The sequence below is a fragment of the Astatotilapia calliptera genome, chromosome 13, assembly GCF_900246225.1.
Source record: "Astatotilapia calliptera chromosome 13, fAstCal1.2, whole genome shotgun sequence".
Lineage (NCBI taxonomy): Eukaryota > Metazoa > Chordata > Actinopteri > Cichliformes > Cichlidae > Astatotilapia > Astatotilapia calliptera.
In genome coordinates this window covers 16666617-16690538 of record NC_039314.1, presented here as the reverse complement: position 1 = coordinate 16690538, position 23922 = coordinate 16666617, and the positions used below count along the sequence as shown (strand labels likewise).

Sequence of the window (23922 nt, the reverse complement as noted above, 5' to 3'; positions counted from 1 at the left end):
GATCCCCTGGTGTGATTGGGAGGCAGATAAGACGTTATCAGACAGAAGGTCACCACCATGAACACTTGTCCCTGAGAGGAGACTAGACTTGTGGTTGTCCGCCTTTATCCACCTTATCTCCTCCAAGTGAGAAGCTAAAAATAGCCATTGTGTTTTCTATTCTCTTGTGTTGGACAACAGCTCTGTTTATACCACACCATTATGTCTTAATGGAACTATGTGGAGAGAAAATCAATAGAAGAGAGCTGCCAGACTCTAGGGAGAGCACACACGTGCACACAAAAACACACTGAGTATGTGTATATAGAAATAGGCAATGTCTGGGCGAGCTTTACCTGTTAAACCAGTCATCTGTGTAGCGCGGAAATGGGAACGGGTCATTGCTGCTGAAGTCATAGCTGGCATCGGCATTCTGAAAGGACCGAATGGATGCATTTACGAAAACAACATAGAGACAGAAAAACAGCAGGAGAGACGACAGGGCAGAGCATTTCACAGTCAAGTGCTGACCTTATCACAGTCTGTTCTGTCATCCTTATGCACCGGTCAGGGGTGATTTTGAATTCTAAGCTTGCTAGTGCGGAAGCTAATCAGGTAAATCTAGCCACCCAACCTGCAGCTCAGGGAAGATTTAGGCATTTTTAGAAATGTTTTCATTCACTTTTTTTTGCCAAAACTACAGCATGAAGCAGCAGTGAAGGCAGGCTACATCTAGTCTGATATTGTTTTTGTTAAAAAACAAAACAAAACAAAAAAAACAATTTCTTTGCACATTCCTTTATATGTTGCATGGAAAATGGAAAATAGGTGAAGTAGTCTTTTGGAGCATTTGCAATCATACATGAAAACAGAATATATAAGACAATAGTCATTATTTGGTCTGACCACCTTTATTTACACAGCTTGAACTCTCTTAGGTTTTCTGGGAATTCTTTAAAGTTGTCTTCAGAAATAACTCTCTGAGTTTCTTGAAGGGCATTCAAAGCTTTTCTTTTTGTGTTGGTTGAGTTTTCCTCCATTGCGTGTCAAGATGATCACACTGCTACAATGCTGAGGTCCAGGCTCTGGGGAGGCCAGTCCATGAATGATAGTGTCCATTATGTGTTTTTCATGCTTTTATATTTGACCTCATTGCCATGCTGAACAATGCAGTCATTGCCAATTAGAGTATTTCCAGACATGCTACAGCATGGTGTGTTGGACCAAAATACTTTTCCGTGATCATAATTTCCACAATTGTGAAAAGATTTCCAACACCAGTGCCTGAAATGCCACCTTAAACTATACCAGACCCACCACTATGTTTCACAGATGACTTCAACTCTCACTGTTTTACCTGAACTCTTTCATACATACTGATATTTGAATCAAAGATGGATTTATCATTCAGTTCATACCTGCCAGTTCTTGTGTAATTTGGCATACCTCAACCTGTTTCCCTACCTGAAGAATGACTCAGTCCTTGACAGCCACACTTTTATTGAGATCATTTCTGTTAAGACTTCAGAAAAAAGTCGATGAATCAACTGAAATGACAGATGCATCTCTCAGGTCTTCTGGCAGGTCTTTTGTTTGTTTTCCTATTTTTGAGTACATGACTTTCAAATACTGTTCAACTGTAGTAGTTTTTTAAGCCTAGTACTTCCTCTTTTGTCCTCCGCTTGTCCAGTTTCTTCAATTCTTCTTAAGGACACACTGCACACTATGCCAAGACTTGCCTAGGTTTTCATTTAATAGCTATTTTTTTTCACCTTACTGAAAAAAATATATTTCATGCAAGTCAAACTGTGTTATCTTTGACATTTTTCACAGATTCAGCTAAGAAAATTGGAACAAATTGGTTCTTTGCCAAGTTGTCACCATAGAACAAATGTTATCTAGACAATACTGATTCATCCTTTAAGATATATGCCTTTTTATGTTTGAAAGATTGATAGGTCAGTGCTAAGTGGCTAAAACAAATAAACAAAAAAAAAACAATTCCTCTGAAATTAAAAAGATAAGACTCAGTAAAGAAGCAGTCAATGTCCAAAGAAAAACACTGAAAGACCTTTAGAAAGCCTGGAGAATTGTTGGCCTAGATCACTTTAAAAAGTCTGGCCTGGTTCTTTGGAAGCAAAATATAAAGAAATGAGTGGCGGCTCGAGACTTTTGCACAATACCTTAGAGCAGCATAGAAAAGCTTACATCAGCATTGAACATTATTGTCTAACCTTCATAAAGACATGATTTATTGTAGTGCAGAATTGTATTCGACTGTATTAGATTTAGCTAGCTTATCCTAATAAACTTACAGTATGGTTTATACATTAAAACTCATTTGAACACCTTCATGCAACACTTAACTACCAATATTTAATCTGCGGCAATACTAAAGTAATGTGTGGTCACAGTGGGGATTTCAAACTGAGAAAGTAATGGCCAAATCACTGCCAACATTTAATTCCACATGGCCAAAAGTAATATGATCAGAGCAAACAGCAACAGAAAAGCAAGAGAAAGAAAATGCAGGAGACAGACACACATCCGCTGACAGATAGTAACCCAGTCAACAGAATTATCAGAATAACCATGTCTGGAAGATATTCACACACAGTAAGACATCCTCGGGTAAACACTACACTTGTTCTTACTTTAATACAAAATGACCTATTGACTTATTGCAGCAGGTGAAGTCTCTCCTTTACTTGTCACTCTTGTCACTTGGAGTGCATCCTGTTTTGAGCTGTGTATTTAGTCCCTATAACATGCCGCTTTGTGTGGTCACGGAGAAAACACAGCACTGTTCATTAGCTACAGACCCAAATACATCAGATCATTCTTGGAGGCTGTTTCCATGCTGCAGATTGTGAGCTGTGTAGGCTGGCATTTGGAGGAGATGACTCAGTCAGCAACAATGGAAGAAGAAAAACGACAATAGCTTAGTGACCCAATGGAGAAACACTGTAATTATCACAATGTGGAGCAGACAACTAGAGGACAGTACAAATACTTAGAGCCACTAGGGTTACGTGATGGAGATCACTTCATAACTATGTAATTGTTTAAAGAGACGGGGTAATAAACAGAAAGGTGAAAGTTACCTAAAGTATTTGTGACATTTGGTTTCCTCTTTTCGTGCTCTAAGTAGGTATGATGCCACACAAAAATTACATATAACATATGGCTCAACAAAAGCAAAGTTAGAAATCTAAAGTTTTGTCTTTAAATGTTAATACTCAGAGCAGAAACATTTGAAACTAGAACATGCCGTTCCCTAATAGATTTTGAGTCCACGTCAGACGCAGAAGTGTGTCCTTGTTGTCTTTTATTAAATGAAGTGAAAAGTCCTGAGCCCTAGTAATAAATGACACCAAGCCTGTCGATGAATGACTTTCTGTGCTTCTCAAGCTCTTCTTCTGCTATCAATCAGGCTCTACGCTTTCTCTGCTGTCCTGTGCACAGCAACAGTCGGAATAATGGATTCTGCCGAGCCTCAGCCTCGTCAGCTTTCCCCAGCAACCACTAGCTGTTCACTGTCACATGAGCTTATGGTACTTAAGTGAACAATGAAGCAAACTTGTCATCCATCCATGCTCATGTGGTAGTGAGGCAAGTATTTTTTTTTTCTAGAGTCAGCTATAGTAAGAATTAGATCACACGAGTTAACAGCTCATTCACTCAATTGACAGCTGCAAAGTAAGGTTGTGCAACTGTACAACTGTACAACTTCGTTTACTCCATATTTCTGTCAGCTTTTTGGCTTATCGGGCCAAAAGGAGAAGATGTATCCGGGCAGGGCTCTTGCCACATTTACACTAAGCCTTTTTAAGATATCCTGTCAAAGAGATATTTCACCTTTAAATTTTACTATGGCTTTATTTAAACACTACTTTTAACTTTTTAACCTGAAGTGGTAAAAGTACTGAAAATACTGAAAACATTTAAGAAGAGCTTAAAGATGTTAATCTAACCCTCTCCTTATTTTACAAATCATGTTGTTTTGTCCGGCCCAACATGGGAATGACTGGACCAAGTCAGTGTAATACGACATATTAGTGGGACCCCTGAGAAATTGCTCTAAGTAGTTAAAATTTGTTTTATTTCCTGAGGTATGTTGGTGATGAAGGGGGAAACTCAGACAAAACTTTCTTATGTATCTCTCCCAGAACCATTTATCATGTTATCAGGACAGATTTCAACAGGCCACTAGTGCTGATAAGCAAATTTATAATGTAGGAAAGTTAATGCACGATTTCTTGGAAGCCCTTGGCAAAACACTTTAACTATAGTACAAGGTCCCAACCAATTTCAGGGAGTTTACACTGCCTATTCTCAGTTTTAGTGGACATAATCTTAGGCCACATAATTCCCTTTAAAATCTTTTAAAAAGTCTTTGTGAAGACATCTCTCCATTACAGAAAACAACATGACATTCCTCAGAAAGGACCTAAAACTCAATATTACAACCTTTCACAAAGTTCAATTTAAAAGAGAAAAGACAAATGTTATATCCTCTAAAGCGAATAACAAATAACACCATTGATCAAGTTGCATGCACTTGTCTCAGAACTATGGCCCCTATAAATAAGCAGTCTCTTTCTTGTGCCATATCGCTCATGCAACTTTTGACTAAAAAAAAAAGAAAGAAAATTGCTCTGACAACCATACACAGCAATCTGTAGTGGTCACTGAAATCAGCCAGTAATTACATTTTCATTTAATAAAAATCTAGAATATGTCCATGAATCAGCACAGTTTGAAATCCGCTCACATTTCAACCCTTATGTCTCAAAATACTATTAGTGTCTTAATCTGTTTACAGTCTTATGCAGATTTCAACCTTTTTGGTGCTAAGGTCACACCCCTAGAAACACCATAATAATTGTAAATAATTAAATTATCCTTAAATGTTATCAAACACAAAAGTTAGAGATCTCATACATGGCATATCTTTGCATATCTGATAATTTAGCGATACATGAAAACATTTGCAAGAGTGTACGCACAAGAGTGTTTGTGTGCCGTTTGATTTGAAGTAGCAAAAGCTAAAGAAACGCATCCATGCCCATATAAGTAACAAACTAAATTAACAAGCGGCATCACTGTGGTATTTTAAAATGCCATCTCATCAGCCTGAAACACACTGGCTTCTTCAAAATGCCTTGGTTGTTTCATGGCACGCCACTCATTCAACACGCAGTGCAGCCGATTACTTAACGTTATAGAGAAATCATTTACAGGCGGATACAAGTGCCAAAATCAGTATTTATACTCTTATGATTACTTTCTTGAGAAAGCTCATTAGTCATTTGAAAACCAAGATGATTGTCATTTTCAGTATAAAGAATCTAAAAGATTCTAAAATGCTTTTACAACCACAGACATTCAACAATATAGAAGTTGAATTTAGAAGTCAGAGTCATTAGTTATTTAGACCTTTGAACCCCACATATCTCCTGAGACATCCATGTGGGCTCACGTGTCTGTGAGTGTTGAAATTGTGTCTGTGGATCCAGTTTGCAGTGTAAAAAAGGATTTGAGTGTTACGTGAGAGTAGAAGGGCATTATATACACCAGGAGAGGATAGAACAAAGAGAACACTAACTGACAGCATTAAATACTATACGTAATGTAGTTAGATTAGTTATATCAGTGTATCAGCACAGAGCTACCGGTCACCTCACAGTAAGAAGGTTCTGTGTTTGAGTCTGTCCAAAGACGGGCTTACCAGGTTAACTGGTGGTTCTAAAGTGGCTGCTGGTGTGATGTAGTTATCTGTCTATCGGTGTTAGTGTTACCCTGTTAATAACAATGATAATAACAATAATAAATTGATGACAAGACATAGAAGAGCTGAGCCATGGGTAAAGAAGTCTTCATGCATTAAATACACGAATTTCACTGAACTTCAGGGGGATAAATGGGCCATGTTTGAATTAACTTGGTTTTCCTATGGTAGAATGCAGATAAATCAAAAGTTAAATGCTGAAATTTATCCAGTGGTTGAATCTTTGTAGTGAAGCAGTTGTTTCCTAGGAAGGGAATGACTGCCCAACTGCAACATTCCTAAATTTCACCCGGCTCATGGGACTTTTCAAACTAATGGCTGCAGAGGAAGAAGCGAAAAAACTCTCATGTATGTATCCACTTTTGAAAAATTGTTTCAGTTATCTGCTGCCTCATGCTGTTTCATTAGAACCATGCTAAATATAGTGAAGTGTCACTGTGGTATTTTAGCATACTGTTTCATCAGCCTGGAATACAAAGGCTTCCTCAAAATACCTGGCAGCTCAGAACAGCTGGTCCAACATACAGTAAAGCTTAGTGCTAAGCTTTCAGCTGAAACAGCTCTTCATTGCAGCTATGGGACTTCACCTTTTGTCACATCTTGTGCATCCTTTTGGAGAGGGACCTGTTACTACTTCACTCTTTCTGGCTGTTGTGCTGGTTAATTTCGACTATAATTCACTGTTTTTAACAACTGCTGATAACTGAACAATACTTAACCTTCTACGTGAGCTATGCTAACCTTTGTTAACAGGCGATGTCCTTTTGTTTGCTTTCTCTCCCTCTTCTTGCTTTCTTTTCTGTGTGGATACAGTGGCTCACAGTCCCCAAGGTAGAATAAATAAAATATTATCAGTGCTGCAAAGGGCAGTCCTGGTATGGGGTGGACCAAACCATTTTGTTTCATTTGTAAGGGGTGAGAGTTGGTATTTTAGGCAATCAAGCTCAAATCACACAGTCAGTTTATTCAGGCAATTATGTCATTGTTATTTAGAAATTGAAAAAAGTGAAATAAAATGAACTTTTCATTCCAGGCTTGCAAGGGTCACCAACACCATTGGGTCCTGTTTTCAACATTTTACTATAACTACAAGGCCCATGCAGATTGTCTGCGTGCCGAGATACAAAGAAAGATCAACTCCATTCTCATCTGTAGGAATTAAATCAGATTCAATGTCTGTTATTTTGCCTGTGATTTTTACTACTATTATTTTATATTCAGTTCTTTAATTTTTTTGATGGTAGTAAAAACAATATATAGAACTTGTTAGAATATAGTGAAAGACTTGAATTGTGAGATGTGTGTTTTTGTGAATCTTGTGAAGCACTATTACTCTTGCCCTTGCAAATAAAACACAGCCTCGCTTTTTATTTGTCATATCAAAATGTATCTCGTAAACTGTAGCATTATGATCTTGAAAAACAAGCAGCCTAAAACCCTTGCAAGAGCTGACATTTGTCTCCTCAAAGCAGCTCTACCACATAATCAATTCAAAGTAACGACTCGAGATCAACTCAAAATGGTTTTTAATGTTTTCTTTGTTTTGTTTCGGGGGGGTTTTCTAGGTATGTCTAGGTCTATAAAAAAGCACAACAACAATAGCACCACAGGATTACATACACAGTGCCACGCACACAGACACACACTTTGGATCTATGCACAGCATGATCCATCAATCCAGCGGAGGATGCTCCCGCATCAACACAGCTGAGGCTGTGTTATTTTTGGGCCACAGCTCATCTCTGTTCACAGGCAAGACATGCAAAGGCAGGCAAAAATGGATACATGCATGACAGGGGGAAAAAACAAGCCACATTTAATGAGCAATAGCTACAGCAGACAAGTACAAACAGAAAGCCCTTTGCATCAGGATAATCTCCTGGAAACAAAACATAAGCAAACAGCTGAAAAAAGAGCCAAAACTCTTGGCATTTTTAGATAAAAGCCTAAAATACCATAAACATCAGTTTTCAAGTAGGAGGATTTTGAACTCAACAAAGCATTAGAGTTTCTTTAGAAGGTTTGCATTTGTTCATCCCTAGATTGAAGAAGACACCACAATGCAGACACAGTGATGAAACTGCACAAGTTATAGTGTAATCAGACTGAACCTTCAAGGCCGTGTTCCATTTAGCAATCCCTCTTGTCCTTTAAGGTTTTATCAGTATTCTGGAGATAGAGCATCACATTATGCAGCACCAACTACCCTGGCATTATCTCTGCTTGTGACAGATCGGCCTGCCATTGTGCCTGCTACAGTGCAGTGTGCATTAACATTAAACAGCTTGGCTGGCCGTCTGCCTGCCTCTGCGTCCTCCGGGAACACAAGGAGACTCAGCAGCCATGAAGGCAACTTGGAAAGCACCTGTCACTGGCAATGACAAACCACACGAAGCCCATGAAATCCTCGACCTAAACTCCTGCTTTGTTTATTAACAGCACTTTACGCAAATGAAGGAAAGTATGACATTAAAAGAAAATGTATGTACTCACATAATTTGATGCCAGGTCTGGATGTAGATAGTCAATACCTGAAATGGGACTTTTTTTAATTAATATTGAGTCATATAGCATGCATCACAGAGGATAGCAAAATATCTTGCCATTTTTATATCATGGTTTCCTTTTTGCTTTATTATATTCTGAATGCTTGATAATGAGGATAATGATGAATGATATTATTCTGACACAACTTTTCACAAATTTGCAAATGACTCAAATTGCGCAATTCAATTTAGATGATTAACGAACTGGGAAAAGAAAAAAATTACATGTTAACAATCTCTAAAATTAATATTCCACAATCACAGGGCCCAGCGTCTCAAATATAATGAAATCAAATGCAGTTGTATCTTTGGACTTTAAACTAGAAAATTGAGCCTGTCAGCTTGGATTCAACAGTTGTAATGGTAATATTCAATATATACAAAAATGATTAAATGCTTCTTTGTGTGTATAAAAAAAAACAGCATGCATACTAAAGGAGAAAGAGGTTTCTGGTTTTTTTTATTGCACAATGACATGCGGCTGTTTGAAAACCTGGTCAGTAAATCCTGATTTCATGCTGTGAGTCCCCTCAAACAGGGAGACAAATTAATCAGAACCAAGATACATTCTTTATTAAGTTCAACATATACAAATAAATCGGCTCGATGGATATTTGGAGGTGTGATTAAGTGCTTCCAGACAGTGCTCCTGGTTATAAATTAAGGATTTTATACTCACCGTCATCCATGATTGCGATGGTAACTCCTTTGCCTGTGTAGCCCAGTTGCCAAGCTTCAGCCACATTAAGATCCAGCCCAGGGGTCCCGTCTGCCTGGCCTGTGTTTATCTAATCACTCAGACAATATGGAGAACGTCCATGACTCATGGCACCCAGGTGAGCCACCATTAGGAAATTAGTCAACATGCAGAATGTGTGTATGTGCAGGATGTTATGGATAAGGACTGCTTGAGGGTGATTTTGAAAGGAAGGGGAAGTAAATGTCAGCAGATTCATCTGACATGCCAGATGAATGAAAGCGAGCTTGTTACAGCATCAAATTCATGCTCACCGGTTAATGTAAACGAGGGGAAACTAGGCAACATGAATGCAGAGATGAGATGGCATGATATTTGCCAGGCTAATTTAACAAAGAATAACAATGTTCATACAGAAGGCGGTAGGGAATATGGTCGGTCTCTGAGTAATTAAGGTGGAAAAAATGTGGGCTGGTGCTAAAGGTCAGGCTTCACGCAGACAGCTAGCTGGCTTATTACTCACCAGATACCACTGCTTGGTGAATAGAGGGTCACTCATGTTAACTTCAATATCGTTGATATTTCTGTAGCCTCGCTTCTGACGACTGAATCCCTCCTGTTCCATGACATTCTTCACCTGCGGGGGAAAGGGAAAAAAGAAAAAAAAGTCAGGTCAATGTCAGTTTAAAATCAACAATGATCTCACGCACATTTTGAAAAGAATCATACAAAGAGCCAAATGAAACCCAGGTGTGTTTATGCTGGAGCACAGAAGCAATAAGATTCTGCTTGATATGACGCTTGAGATGTTGCCTGGGATTGCTCTGTGCACAGGAAATCACAAAACCCAGCTGTGCTCTACTGTACCGTGAAGGCAGAACATCACCTAAATGAAAGAGGCTATTTTTTTTCTCCTAATAAGAGTGGCTGCAGCTGGAGCCGGGGGCTCCCAAACTCACCTTGTCAGTATGCTCAAAAGCCACAGCAATTACACTCGCAAACACGCTTGTGTTTCTCTGAATCATCAAAGAAATCTCAGCAGATGAACAGCTCTGATTTGGATTACAAATGCTTACTGAATGCTGCCACAATAACCATTATCGAGCTCAGAAAGATAACATAGGACAGAACAAATAAATGATTGGGATGAAATGTAGTTGCTTGATTAGCTGGTGGTTGGCATGAAAATGACTGGTTGTCTTTGATAGCGATGTTGTATTTAATTTCTGCTCACACTTCAAATCATAGAGCTAAGAAAACACTCCCATTATTCCGCTGCCATCATCTCTGTCAGCAACTGAGGACAGGAGTAATAATAACCTATCAATTTAGTCATTCTAATTGGGAACTGCACCCCATCTCCTGTGACAGTTTAACTTTTCTCTCTCTCTCTCTCCCTCTAAAATACTGTACCCATATTCAGTCATTTGGAAAAGCTGAATATGTGAAGTAGAGGCAAAGGAACAACAAGCCACTTAATCTTTTAGAGTCTGGCACTGGCTAAACCAAGCCTGAAGAGAAGCTCTCAATTTGAAATTTATTGCCAACACTCTGCTTGTCTTGAAGGTCATATGGACAATGATTTCATTTGAAGGTTTTGGGTCAGTTTCTGATTCTCTCTATTTCTCTGTGTGGTTGTACGTGAGAAACTAAATGTGTTTTTCACAATTTCAAAGCTTCATTTTCAAAAGAGGTCTCCAGCTAAATGTTCCTCTTATGTTTACCCTTCACAAATTCCCTCTAGTGTGTCACAAAGAAACAGGCATTGTCTGGCGTGTTTACCCGCAAAGATAAGAGAGCGGAGCAGCACTTAAATGTGTCCTTCTAAAATGGCCAAAGCCTATTCAGCTGGCTCTCCTGTTATGGTATACCCTACACAATCATGAGGCAAAGAAACTGTAAATAAGCACACAAATCAGCTAAACAGAAACTAACTCTGTAAAGTAAGATCTCTTGCTTAAAGTAAGATCGCTGTTTTAGCCTTATATTACTTTTGTTTTCACAAAATTGCATTCATATTCAGAGCGGCTAGCGGCAATATCTATATTATCCTGGCATTTCCTCGTCTTCTTTCCATCCATCAGCAGTTTATTCCTTTACTTGGCAGGAGAGTTGGTATTTCCCTTGAGACAGCATGTCATACTGCCCACTCACAACATCAAACAGTGCCCATGCACTGCCATCACTCTCCGCCTTTGCCACTGCCTGCTCACAATGCTTCAGTTCACTCCAAATCAAAGAGCAGTGCTGGCTGTCTCCTTTCTCACTGCCCTCATTTCCCTCCTGGCTTTTCCATGCGTGCATCTTTCGGGGTCAGGGGATGCTGCTCACTCACAACATTTTTTTTAATGTTCTACATTCCACCTTTGTTCCATTCCCACTTTTTAATATAGCCTTTTAATCTCTATTAAAAGGCTATATTATATTATCTATGTCTCATTAAAAAAAGTGTATTTCAGGAATTATGGATGGACGGATCAGTGGATAAACTGGGAAAAAGCAGGGAAGTATAGACAGGTATGCACAGAGAGAAATGCAAAGGAGAGATACAAGTAGATTATTTGGGTCGGAAGTGGGTCAACACGCTCCACTAATAGAATCTGAGGAATAACAGGGTTCTTGGGACACCACCCAGTTCCATCAATACTGCTACTCAATTAGACTGCATGTTAAATGAGTGTTTAATGACTCAGTTACAGGTAAAAAGAGGTTTAACAGAATATAATATCTACTAAATACAATGCTTCTTTATTTAGGGCTGTGGAATACAATTTCCACCAATTAGATCTTTCTTTTATGTTCACAGAGCTGAGAGATATTGCTGTAGGTTGGGAAATGACAGAAAGATACGTCAAAATTATAAACACAGAATATAAAATCAGACTTGTTGACCTCATAGGTTCTGGAAATCCAAAGAAAGCAAAAGCCTTGGTGTCACACGTGAGCATGTCAAGCAGCTGATTAAAACCTGGAATGTAGACCTGCCCATGTTCGTGCTGTCTCACTTCCATTTGCAGAATTAGCTCGTCAGAGTGGCTCGCATTTATTTTCATTAGCACCTCTCACAAACGCAATTAGAGAGGTTAGTTGATTGTCTGCAGCAGGACCTCCACTTTCACTGCATCCAACAGTGGACAGAGCTGAACACACACAGCTCAGCACACAACAGTACTGAGCTTCAAGATGCGGCGCATACGTGGTTTTTATATAAGAAAAAACAGCTGAAACAATTTGTGACTGAGTCCAGTGTCATGACTGTCATGAGATTACCATAATTTACACTTGCTTCATAATTGATTGAATTATTTTTCAAGCAAAAAGGGCAAATATTTACTGCCATAAATGTAAGAGTTGATACTTTTCTTCATTACTGTAAACTGATTATATTTTGGGGTATTGGACAGTTGGTCAGACAAAAAATAAATATTATTGTGAGACTTTGTCTTACAGGACAAGTAGCAGTTAATTGAGATTAAAACATCAGTGGAAGTGGGCGACTTGTAGCAGTGACAGGGGAAATAACCACTGGCAACCCAAAGTGGGCGAGTCAGGTCAAAACTAATCTCTACTTTGAGGTTGTCATAGGCCATTAGCTACAAAGCAATCCCCAAAAAAGGCATTGCTTTACCTGTGTAAGGCCTTATGAGCAGAAAAATTGTGGTAAATGGGTAGACTTATTAAATATTAACCCAAACAATAAGAAGATTACTTGAAAATGAGAATAATGTTTACTTACAGCTATTGTTTGTCAAGAGGTAACAAACTGTATGTGGAAATCGATCATTGCACGACTTATTACCCAATCCAAACATTTAAGATCCCAAATTAATGATTACATACTTAACCAAGTGCAACATAAACATCACCAGACTTTGTAAGAAAGTATATTTTCATTAGAAAAGCAGATGTCAGAAGAAAAAAAAAGCCACTTTTTCTCATTAATATAGCTCAGTTTTTACTACTGTAAATGCAGAACCACTGAAGCGCCGACTAATCCAAGAAATGGCCCTGTTTATTATTGTGTGCAATCAAAATGTTTCTGAGGAAAATGCTAATCATAAAATACAAAAATGAAATAAAACAAGGAATTAGATTCACTGCAACATTATGAAAAATAAAATCTAAAATAACGTCCAAAAACAAGTGTATTACGTTTTAGCATGTTATTTAGTGCTGGGTTTGGAATTGCTTGCATTCTATTTGGCTCTGATGGGGAAAACAAGTTTTATTTTTTTTTGTTTTTCTGAAAAATAAACAGAAAAAAAGTCAGGACGACGACCAGTTAATCTTAGGCTGAGCCACAGCTTATCATAGTGTTACTGCATAATTACCCTGTAGTTGCGTAAGGACTGCAATTTCTCATTGAGAACTGGTGGTAAAACTGCTATGACTATATACACAATAAAGCACTAAACTAGATGTGGAGCCAAAGGATTTTGCTTCAGTAGCTCATTGGAAGTTTCAGTTTGATGAAATGAGGGTGATTGTGTAGTAGTTTATTTCATTTCTTAGAATTTCTTTAGCCTGCTGTTTGCCAAGTGGTTTGTGAAATCCCGTCCTTGTGAGAGTTTATATCTATGTATTGTCTTTATTTAGAATGTTTCTTGGAACCTGCACCTTGCTTTTTTGTAACAAGCACTGCTTAAGTTAAATCTCTTATTCAGGACTTTTTACATATAGAAAAAAGACACATGTATACACAGTATATTGTTTCATTGTCATATGCATTCTTACCCTTTTGTCTTTTTGGAGCTGCTGTCTCCTACGGGCACTGCGTTTGCTCCGCCTCTTCGAAGTATCCTGAGGGTAGAGGTGAAAGAGCCCTTCTCCGAAGGGAAGCTGGAAAGAAAAGAAAAGAAGTACAAGACAGGGAAATGGATCAGGGGCAGAAATACAGATGGGAGGGTTGAGGCAGCAATCATAAAGTGTGAATGACAAATCAAAATACAATAGTTCATAAAGGAAAGAGGATAGCAGGTTATCTTCCAGATGGAAACAAGGGCACTGACTCCCTGGCTTTCACAGACGGTTAAGCCTGGAGAACAGCATTGGGATCAACCATAATAAGTCACATGGGGAGGGAAATGAGATGCATCATCCAGAGCGTTCCCTCCAGCACTGTGCACAGATTAAAGACCCCCTTATGCTTTAGTAACAGTCAGGGCACAGGTCAATCCTCAAAATAAATGGTTTCAGATGCGGCTGTCAGATCTAATGTGAAAATGTAACACTTCTCAAAAGATTCTCCTTATCTGCCAATGCTCTTTTATTTGAACATTTTTGTCAGATTGAAATGTTCTCATAGTATTACAATATGTGTTATTATTATGGTGGCGATGATTAAGAGTAGTAGCAGTAGCAGTATCATTATCATTGCTTTACATTGGCTGATCACAGATCTGTTTTGCTGTCTTTCTTTTGCCACTCTTTAGGCTTACATTTGTATGTGTGTCCCCTGTCTGTATCCCAGTCTAGTTAATTAAGCTACAAAAGAAGAGAATTCAAACAACACAGACATTGTTTAATGGCGCATATCCCATTAAGACAAATATAGCTGCAGATTACATAACCTGGGAGGCAGTAGACGGAGGGGATGATCTATTGCCTACAAGAAAGCGAGCAAGCCATAGCAGAAATAGCAATGCTGCACAACTACCACAAGGATGTTATCAGATTATGATGATGAGATACAAATCAAACACTTTTCTTTATTATTATTATTACTGTGGAGGTGAGAGGAGAAAAAACACACATCCTCATTCAGAGCTGTGCAGACACCCCTCCGTTCACTGCTACGCCTCACTGACTAAGGCTCCAGCCAATTTCACCCACACATTTATTTTGACATGTGACAAGGAACACACACTGCTGGGGAATTATTTCTATCAGTCTGCCATAAACGCCTTGTTAAGTCTTCTGACATGTTGAAAGGCATCCGAAATTTGTCGAGCTATCTGATTTGTCTCAGGTGAGACAAAGGAGGGCCATGAATGTGAATACACTATGTGCTCTGCAAAAGACAAATAATAAAGAGGTGTTTTATATTTTATTGGAAAATGTGTTTTTCTATGTCAGTCTCTGACAAAGAGGGCATCCAACAAGGTATCCAAGTAAATTTGCTGTTTTTTGATGTGAAGCATTAAAAAAAGGGGAGGGGGTGTCCAAAACTGTGAGGATTATATCAAACCAGAACTTCGTGTGATGTTTTGTTCATGAAATGTTTTGTCTCTTCTTCGACAGCATCTTTCACAGATGGCTCCAGGTGCATCTTCCTTTTGCAGGACACTGAAATTTGATGCGTTTTTGAAATAGAATTTAGCCCACGGGCCGGTGGCAAACCTAATAAACAAGGCCTGCGGTTCAGTGAGAATGACGTCATCAAGTCAAGAAAAAGTGCAGTGAAGTCAAACCAGAAGAAAACCAGAAGAAGCTTCTCAATGTCTCCTCTACTGGATAGTTTCACTACGTGCAATATGTCTGATTGTTTTAAAAGAGCGAGAATGACCACAAACGTTACTAAACAACCAGAAATATTTCGCGCTGACATTTTCATTTAATAATATTTATTCGTTTATCAATTGGTCGGTTTACTTAAGAAAGAAAGAAAAGAAAAAGAAAAACAGTTGCTGCCAGGATTGCGTGATGCTTTTTTAATCAGAGCATCCCTACCTTTCGGGCACTCTGGAACCCATGTTGTGTTGCAACTTGGTGCGCTTCATCCTGTGCGTCCTCATGCAACTGAACCAGAAAATGGTCCGTTAAGACTCCTTCTGCAGCCTGCGTCGCAAGCAGCAGCGCGTTCAGCAGCACTGTAAATCCCAAGGCTGTCCCATATCGGGGCGATCCAAGCATCGTGTCTGGCTTGTGTCAGTATGCCTTGTCTGCTTGCCCGTCAGAGTAAAATCAGTGTATGGGATGCTCCACGTCAGAGAAGCGAAGAGGAGGAACAGGAGGAAGAACAGCGGGATGTAAAGGTGTCGAATCAACGCTTTTGCGAACGCATCTCCTCGTCGTCAGCTGATGGTGGCACTGGAAGTTGGATTTCACCGAGGTGTACCCGCTCTTACCGTGTGCTTCGAGTTGGGGCGGTTGTGGACCAAACCTGCATCCTCAGCTTTCTAGCTCTCCTCCTCCATCTCTTCCTCCTCTCATCTGTTATTCATCTACCTTCCTAGCTCGGGTAGTTTCTGCGCGTGACGTTGTACCAATGGCCTCGGCGGGTGTGTCCCGTCGTTTCCTCCCCCGGATGCGCTCGAGGGCACTTTTCAGCACCTTGGAGAATTCCTCCTATCGTCCTCAGAGTTGATGGAAATTCTATTGATGGGTAGGCTGTCTGGGGCTGGCCATCCAACTGGGGGGGGGGGGGGGGGGGGGAACCGCTGAAAACTCATGTGACATATAGCGACCTTTAAATACAGCTTTCTATAGAAGTCCTACAGAAAGATTTTTATGACATGATTCTTCAATATATTTCTAAGGCTGAAGTTCTCTTGTTTTACCCTATATATGTGCAATGATCAACCTGACCGTTTCTGTGGAGTGGAATGAAAGCATAGTCCCACTGGACTATAATTGGTCATTTGGAGGTGAGCAGCATGTAGCAGCGAAAGGAGTGCTGGTACAAAGGTAGCTCATTAAAGGACTCCCTGTCCTCCTGCTTTCTTGCTGCTGTAAACTAGAAGGTGGGCATACAGGGCTGCTGGGAGGTGATATGAGGGTGGTCTGCATGAATGAGAAAGTACAGCAAGATGGGGAAATGGTTGCTTGCTGTGATGCTACTAATTTCCTTTACACAGACAACATTCACCAAAGAGCATCATGAGTGCTTATTGCTGCGCAGTTATCTGTTGTTAATGCTATAGTCTTTTCAGTTCAGCCACAAGGACTCAATAGTGAGAAGCACTCATTGCAATTGCTGAATAAAAATGCCCCCAGAGCCCCCTTCATTCATGAGCCAGTTTCAAATTCAGCAAATTTTCCTTTAATGCAACTTTTCATGCATTTTTGAACATGAGCAACGGATTGAGAGCGGTACCATTTTTGCATTCCTCAGTGTCCAGTAATAAGCAAAATATCATAATTACAAAAATACTCTTGTGCAAATCATTTCCTCCCCCACCAAATGTCAGTAAATGTCAAGAGGCAGCATCATTAAATCAAATATTTGTGGAACATAATTAGAACAGCCATACAAAATATGCAAAACCTCATTTTGTATTTAAAATGTTCCTCTCTGTTAACTCTGTATGTACTTGTTTGAAATATACTAATGTACTTATATAATGGCATACTGTCTGGTATAATGTTCACATTAAATTAATCTGAAAGGCGTGACGAGGGAGAATGATAGCACGGGGATCAGTTAGATGTCTAGAAAATAATGAAGGTGGATTTTCTATAAGTGGATCTGCTTTACTAATCACTGTTTCCATGCACCATGCGGACATCCTCCCACACTCCTGCTATTCTGTAGCCCAGTGATTATTTATTTAGCTTGGGCAAGCCCTTCTCTTCAGCATCAGTAAAAATTTCTTCCCTGCTGGGGCCACATGAGTGATCCACATGTATGTTTTGACTGCTGACTCACATGGACTGTATCCTGGCCCGCCTGCCTCCCTATGTGCCTGACGTGCTGTAGCATCTTCTGCTTTTAAAGAGCAACCTTGATTGTTTTTGGCAGCTCAGTAACAGTTTTGTGAGAGACGTGGACATCAGCAGGATGTTGAAAATCTTCTCACTGTCTGAAGTGATGCTGACATTACACCTCTATCTGCAGTTATTACAGAAAGAAAAAAAATTCTTTGAAATGCAAGTAGTACAAACTGCTCACCTCTCACAATCAATATAAAGTTACACAATAAATGAGGGTTTTAATTTTAATTTAATGTTAAAATTAATAATATATATAAGGATACTTTTATAATAATACATAAATACAATGCATTTACATCATGCTCTTTATCTGAGATTGCTGGAACTGCTTGCTGTGCAGCTCTGCATCTCCCAAATGATTCTTTTGAATTTCCCTTGAGTTTTATAACAGTGTGTATATAAGAGATCTGTTTGTAGCTTGTGGGTGGATGAATAAAGTCAGATTTTTAGAGGTTTCGAGTAAGTGCATGAAATCCTGAGAAAATGTGAAATAAATTAATGAATCATTTGAAGAAACATGTTTTAGCTCATATTAAGGAAGGCATCCTCTTAACTCAAGTTTGCTTGTTAACTCATGAAGTAGAAATTTGTTATCCATTCAATTTTAATTGATCCAATTCTCCACATCTCACTGCAGTGGTTGTTCTATGAAACATATTATAACAATAGCATTTTAAAGTTGAAATATTGCTGATGTTCAGCACTGGAAAGTTTTGTTTCCACAAGCATGTACTGTCATAAGTTAATTATAGAGCTCAACCTCTGGCAACCTTTGGATACAGGATAAGTTACAGTGGAATTTAATTTACAACTGGACAACCATCTATTAAAAAACTGGCTTTGCAGAGATGGCATTACATAAATGGAGTTGTTAAAAGGCATTGATGTGTATCTGCAGTAGTGTTGGAGGAGGTGCTGAGAATCATGGCTCTTTAATTTTTCATATTTGCCCAAGGCTGTAGAGAAAGCAGGGTGCCTGTCAGAGTTTGGGCAAGAGGTAGAGAGATTAGACTGACAGCTAGAAGGTGATAAATGGCAGATAATCAAACACACACATACACACACACACGGGCACTCACACACACACACACAATGAAACCCACTGATTGCTAAACCACAACAAAGCCTCTGCAGCCTTTACCAACCTTTCAACCAGACAAGAAAAAAAAAACACTATTGATATTTCACGCTGAACTTTATATTGTGTTTCCAAAGATAAAATCAAATAAACACTGAAACAACCAAGACATTTACATCTGATTCCAGTTTCTTAATATATTTTGTGCGCAGAAATCATAAATATTTTAAGACTATAGAGAAAATGCATTCCCTGTGACTTATTTAAATGTTGAGCCCACACTCTAGAAATTAAACATTCAGTGAGAGAGCAAGTGTGTCTATTTTTTTTTTGGGAAACCTGCAAAGCAAAACATTAATATATTGCAGTTCTCTTTGTTAGTGCCACATATGTTAGGAGCCACATGGAGAGCGAGGCAATGATAGAAATGACAGAAGCTTGTCTTATCTCCCTCAGTAGTTAAGCTGTCATTTCAGAGGCAATCCTCTAAAGCTTCGGCAGTGCTGGCTAGTGTTGTGGGATGGGATGTCTCTGAGCGTGTTGTGGGTTATGGTTGCTATACTCACAATGATTGCAGATAGTTTCAGCAGCCTCATATTTGATGGTTTTGTTCGCTTTCTCTTCTGTCTCCTTCTGTATGTTTCTCTGTTCCACTCTACTTAAGATATAAGCAGCTACTGCATGTCGATCTGTCCCTGTGACATAAGATGACGGCCTTTATGGGTAGACCTGAGTAGGCAGACATCAAAATTCAGACAACACTGGTCTTTCATGATTTCACGGAGGTTGCAAGTGATCATTACTTTACTGTCTCTTCCTTTAGATCATTCAGTTTGGCTTTGACTGCGGTTCAGGCATCGTGCAAACCAAATTTAAATGATGCATAAGTTGACATATGTAAAATGGGATTTTTGGCAGATCTCATTGCTCTAAAAATTGAGAATAGTTCATTTTACAGACTCGAGACATGAATACAAGGATGTAAAACTGTATTGACCAGATCTATTATATTCCATCGGAGCAGCTGGAGAAGAGGTTAACAGGGAGCTGCAAGAAGAGGGATTATATGTTAGTCTTAATGTGCTATGAGGCAGACAGCACATGGCCAGCTCAGGTGCAAACACCAGCCTGATTTGTCATGGACCACTCAGCTCAGCACCGAGGAAGATTAAACTGAAGTCATCACTCTCTCTATTCTTCCTGCAAAACACTGTATCATTTAACATTTCCTCCCCCACATCAAAGTTACTGAACTTGTCATGTTTCATTGTAAGTGCTGTTTACATCCCCTCAGTAGGTCTGAGGGAGTCTCAGGAAAGCCCGTTCTATCCTTGGGGAAACAGGTAATTCAAGTTACCACAGCCCACAGCTTTCATATGAAAAGTCCAAAGCTACACTGCTGTGATGTTTTGATTTTTCTCTCTGTGGGGCGCTAGCTAATATAGTGCTATTGATATTCCTGCCTGTGCTTCTGTTTAGCCTTGAGCTAATAATATAAACCATGAAATACTGTAATACATCTATCAATATAAGTGTAGGTGAGCCACATTCTACTTGTGTTTAATATGCAGCAATATGATGTAAACTGACTGGAGTAAAAACTCACTATATCCGTTTTGGTTGTATTGAAAATATACTATGTTGTGCACATGTTTTCCACTGCTAAAATATCGGCACTTTTTCGATTGATGTATTGGCCAGCTGCCGATTGTGATTTTGCGAGCAAATCGATTTATTTCTCAAGCAGATGAAAAGAATAAGTCTGTTTTTTATTCTCCCCATTACACTTAGTGCACAATTTTTCCAAGTATCTCCTGAAAATGTAGTCAATTAAATACCAGGAATACAGGGAAAAGGAGAACTTTCAACTATTCCTTTACAAACGTTAAATATACATGGAAATACAGTGTATACGGCAAAAACAGAGTTTGTAAAGTTTAATGAACTTGAAAGTCAATATTTGGTATGACCACGTTTAAGCTTTCTTATTATTTCTTTAAGTCGTAATAGCTTTGGGGAGGCTATTGTGTGTTTTGTCTGTCCAGGCACTCTTTTGCTGCATCAGGAGTGTATTTAGGATCATTACCATGCTGAAAAATGCCAACTAGATGGTAGCTTTTGTTGCACCCTCAGAGAGACATGACTCCATTCTAACTTTTTGCAAATTTATTCTCCTCAGTTCAGGTTTGGAGTTTACAGGCAGCATAGCGCATCATCAGCAAAACATTGCTTTCACGTCTCAGACACTGTTTGACATCACTCATCTGAATCTCTGACCTCCTGGAGCTAGTGAACTACAAAAATTAACTAGAAATGTGTCCAAAAATAAAACACAATTAAATAAGAATAGTATTTAGAGATTTTCCCAACGATTCAGAAAATGTAAGTTTTATAACTACTTTTAGAGCACAACACTTTTATATGTTGTTGAATGGTGAATCAAAATCTGAGTGATTAAAAAAATCTCCAACAATAAAATGGCTGAAATGTAGCCCCAAACCATGACAGAGATTCCACCATGTTTCACTGAGGTACAGCTGAGATACATTCACTGTTGTACATATTAATGACAATTTCACCCCAAAAATGTTAAATCTGGATTCATCACGCTTTAAGACCTGTTGTCATGTCTCGTGTTCTGTGTCAAGTCTTTGCTGGATACTTTTTCATATTTCTTTAGGACATAGCTTTTAGATACTGTTCATCTGTTGTAGATAGATTTCTAAGCCTGCCACTTTTACTTTTGCGCTCCACTTGTCCAGTTTTCTTGGATGTTTTAACAAGACTCTGCAGACCATGCTGAAATATGCCAAGTTTTTCGCTAATAGCTCTTTGGAAGTCACCTTCTTGGTGCACAACATTTATTTTATGCCTGTCAAACTATGTTATCATTAGCATTTTTCATGGTTTCAACTAAATTAATGGAACACCTTGTGCGTTTTTGTGACAGGCTGCTAGTAGCAAAGTGCCCTAAGATCAGGGGCTAAACAGAATGATTAGGGCACTTTTGGTTAATGAGTAATTAAATCTCATAGGCAGGTTACTGCATATTACTAGTGAATGAGTTCATTTTTCCTGAGCTACAGCCTGTCATCGCTTCCAGTGACAGCAGAGAGATACTAGCTCACTAATAACAAAATAATAACGTCCCACAGACTGCTTATAGTCTCATCGCACAGATTTTTCTTCTCATTTCTGTAATGTGTTCATGGTGCAGATGCAAAGTTGCTTAACAGTCAGTAATGACTATTCAGCACATGGAATTTAATAGTCTGAAAATGTAAATCTTACATGTGATGTGCTAAATAATTTTAGAGTTTTAAAATCAGATATTGAATCTCTACATTATGTTTTGGTTTTTGTGAAACATCTTGTAAAACTAACTCAAGTAATTACTGAAGCAATTCAAAGATTGCACAAACATATCAAGCAGTTTAATATAGCCTTTACAGTGATGAACTTTGGACTGGTTACACCTCGGGTATTGTTACTAGGTTACATCAAAGGCAGCAGACATTATTTTTTATTTAAGATGACGCAGAATAAATTCACTCACTGACTTCTACCTTTTATACAAGCTTTATATTCACAGTGTCAGTACAGCTTGCATAACATCTGCTTAGATCTTGTTAAATGCGTTGGTTAAATCCACAAAGAGCAGTGAATAAATAGCAGAACAGGCCAGCTGATCATATTCCGTACACACACACACAAAAAAAAAAAATCTACATTGTTATATGACTTGGAGACACAAATTTGGTTTTGGTCTCTAGCATCATTGTAGATTGAATCTAAATCGATGCCTGACATCTGAGCACTCTTTGTGTTTTTCACTATAGGTAAATTTATTATCCAATCAAAAAAGTGCCGTCTCAAGATACAATGCATTATAATTAACAGTCCATTAACAAGCATACCATAAAGCTAAAACTCTGGCTTAACTCTGACTATGATTACGAGTGTGTAAATATAATAGTAATTGATTGCCCTTAAGTTACATTCATTAATTTAATCTGATTTATCCCCATTATTATATTTTTTTAGTGGCTGTGCCATTGTCTGTTTATCTGTGTTAGTCATACGACATACCTTGCCTCTATAATTTCTTCTCTTTAGCCAGACTTTTCTGTAAACCCAGAAATAACATGAACTCACTGGGCTTGTACAAAGGCTTAGTATCAAAAGGGGGAAAATGCCCTATATTATCAAAGATGTATTGCTTTCTCAGAAACTGGCAAAAACAATACACCATTGTAGCCTGTAGCAATGCGGTTCTCACGCAGCTTTCTTCACAAACACCAGTGAAGGTGAGGCAAGAGCAGCCACCTGCTATGATATTCAGAGTGTGTTCTGAATATAAATTTAGTTTAATTGGAAAAGAAAAACAACTGTGCGAGCAAAGATTATGCATAATCACAATAATTATTTCCCTCTGTGTATTACTTATTTTGAGGTGTGCTTCCTAATGAAGGCGCCACCTAGGAGGGAATAAAGGACATGCAAATTAGCGTTAGGGATGAATCACTTGGAGAGAGGGCTGAGGGCTGGAAAAAAAACATTAAATCTGATTTGATTAATTAACAAACTCACTTTTACTCTGAAGGAAATGGCATCTTTTACAATTTGCCTGAAAATATTAAGACAACAGTGTTTTCTTACTTTAAATTACCAAGTTGTGTCCACATTACATCAATCATTTGGGTTGATTTTCTTCTTCTTCTTAAACTACTGTGACACATTTGTTACTGGGATATCTGAATTTGATTCAAGCAATAATTTTCCTGTCTGCTCACACACTCCCTCCAAAGGTCTGGTTCCCTGCTTTGCTGCTATTTGAAAACAAAGTGATGCCTTTAAACTGCAGTCATTTTGGCTGTTGCCACTGCAGTAATGTCAGATCAGCAGTTTTAGGTAGAAAAGTATACTACATTGCTGGCATTGTATTTCATGCCAGTCTCATTTGCGAGAAACTGTTCAGTGACACATAATGAGATGATTTGTCAAAAGCACAACAGCAATCAGCTAAATGATACCAGTGGGTGCTTTATAGTTTACAGTAAGTTTGAGGATAAGTCATTCTCATCACTGTGACAAGCATTCATGCTCAGCATGCATTCAGAAATTATGTTGATGTTATGACTACAGCAGTTTAATTGCCATTAGTAGTGTATCATGCTGC

At 38.7% G+C, this 23922-nt stretch overlaps 1 protein-coding gene across 1 annotated transcript in view; it reads right to left on the bottom strand.

The window, feature by feature from the left end:
* The window catches only part of pcsk2 (proprotein convertase subtilisin/kexin type 2), a 29506-nt gene extending 13182 nt beyond the window's left edge, over window positions 1-16324 (bottom strand). The window contains exons 1-6 of the mRNA XM_026189893.1: window positions 15683-16324; window positions 13748-13852; window positions 9537-9650; window positions 8996-9104; window positions 8264-8301; window positions 336-412 (exon numbers count right to left, since the gene is read on the bottom strand). Of these exons, the coding sequence (XP_026045678.1) occupies window positions 336-412; window positions 8264-8301; window positions 8996-9104; window positions 9537-9650; window positions 13748-13852; window positions 15683-15865 (626 nt within the window). The 5' untranslated portion in view covers window positions 15866-16324. The remainder of the gene's footprint in view (window positions 1-335; window positions 413-8263; window positions 8302-8995; window positions 9105-9536; window positions 9651-13747; window positions 13853-15682) is intronic.
* Window positions 16325-23922: the final 7598 nt, after the last annotated feature.